This window comes from Gekko japonicus, unplaced genomic scaffold, assembly GCF_001447785.1.
Source record: "Gekko japonicus isolate JY-2015 unplaced genomic scaffold, Gekko_japonicus_V1.1 scaffold990, whole genome shotgun sequence".
NCBI classification, from domain to species: Eukaryota; Metazoa; Chordata; class Lepidosauria; order Squamata; family Gekkonidae; genus Gekko; species Gekko japonicus.
In genome coordinates this window covers 642,290-643,834 of record NW_015175385.1, presented here as the reverse complement: position 1 = coordinate 643,834, position 1,545 = coordinate 642,290, and the positions used below count along the sequence as shown (strand labels likewise).

The window sequence follows — 1,545 nt, the reverse complement described above, 5'->3', positions numbered from 1 at the left end:
CTCTGGCATCAATTCAGAAAGGAGCAAAGCGTCTGTCTAAGACAGCTGTGGGGTGGGGAAGGAAGAAGAGCGGGTTCCACGAACAGGCGCCGCGCACACACACACAGCCACACTCACACATGTTCGCAACTGCTCCTGCCACCAGCTCGCACACCGCCACCCGGCTCAGCCCAGACTGGGTCCCTTCCCCACCACTAATGTACACCTAAATACATAGGTGTACAAATACACATGCCGCCGCCCGGCGAGCTCTGGCAGAGGGACCCCGGGCTAGCCCAGCTGGGCCCTGATGCCGTTCCGGACATGATGCCTTCCTGCGGCTCCTCCACTCGCATCTGAGCCCAGCGCGATTCTCTCTCCTCGCCCGCCCCCCGCCAAGGATCGCTCGCTCGCCCGCCACCAGGGGAGGAGGATGCTGGATTCATGTGTTTGGCAGGGAGGCAGGCGCCGCCGCCGCCGCTCCTCGCTCCGTCACTCCCTGCTCGCCAGCCTTCCTGTGATTCCTGACAGCGGTGGTGGCAGGATCCCCCCTCCACCCTCGCCAGGTGCAGCCTCGGCTCGGCCACCTTCTCCGCGCCTGCCTCTCCCGCAGCCAGTCCAGCTCCCATCCTCCCTCCCTTCCGTCCGGCGTCTGGACGCTGGCCCTGCTTGCAGGGTTGGATACTTGGCTGGGGCGGGGCGAGGAGGGATCGACCAGCCCAGCTGGCCGGGCAGTGCAGAGGAGGCCTGAGGCCAGGGCGATGGGCGCCCGGGGGGCGGGCCGGGGCACCTCTGTGCTACACGAGGGCTCTTTGGGGAGGGCGCGGGGTGCTTCGCGGAGGGGTCTGGCCGGGCAGCGTCCAGAGAGTAACGTCGGCTCTTCCCACCCCCGCCCCACAAAGCGGCACCGCCTTCCCTGCCCGGACCCCGACCATGATGGACCTCAAGGTGGACGAGGAGGAGGTGGAGAGCGGGCAGCCGGTCAGCCTGGAGGCGTTCGCCAGCAGCTCCACGCTCCACGGCCTGTCGCACATCTTCTCCTACGAGCGCCTCTCGGTCAAGCGCGTCTTCTGGACCCTCTGCTTCCTGGGCTCCTTCGCCCTCCTCCTCTTCGTCTGCAACGAGAGGATCCAGTACTACTTCCGCTACCCCCACGTCACCAAGCTGGACGAGGTGACCACCAGCAACATGACCTTCCCCGCCGTCACCTTCTGCAACCTCAACGAGTTCCGCTTCAGCCGGGTGACCAAGAATGACCTGTACCATGCCGGGGAGCTGCTGGCCCTGCTCAATAACAGGTGGGTCGGTGGCGGCGGCGGGGGGGGGGCAAGGACTGCAGAGCCAGGTGCTCCAGAACATCACTGGGGGTTGACATGCAACAGTTGGCACACTGGCTGTGCACATGTATCTGGCATTCACTGTCCACTGAAACATGCCATGTGTATGGTTCCCAGAGTTCTTCCAATACTCATTGTAACATGCTGTGCTAATGCATGCAGATGTACTGGGCCCCATGTAGGGCACTGCATTCCGTGCATGTACCATGCATGCATACCTGTGGGGTTA

General features: G+C 64.1%; 1 protein-coding gene across 1 annotated transcript in view; it reads left to right on the top strand.

Annotated features, from left to right (window-relative positions):
- Positions 1 to 912: 912 nt before the first annotated feature.
- Positions 913 to 1,545, top strand: part of ASIC1 (acid sensing ion channel subunit 1) — a 219,822-nt gene continuing 219,189 nt past the window's right edge. The window contains exon 1 of the mRNA XM_015425626.1: positions 913 to 1,277. Within this exon, the coding sequence (XP_015281112.1) occupies positions 913 to 1,277 (365 nt within the window). The remainder of the gene's footprint in view (positions 1,278 to 1,545) is intronic.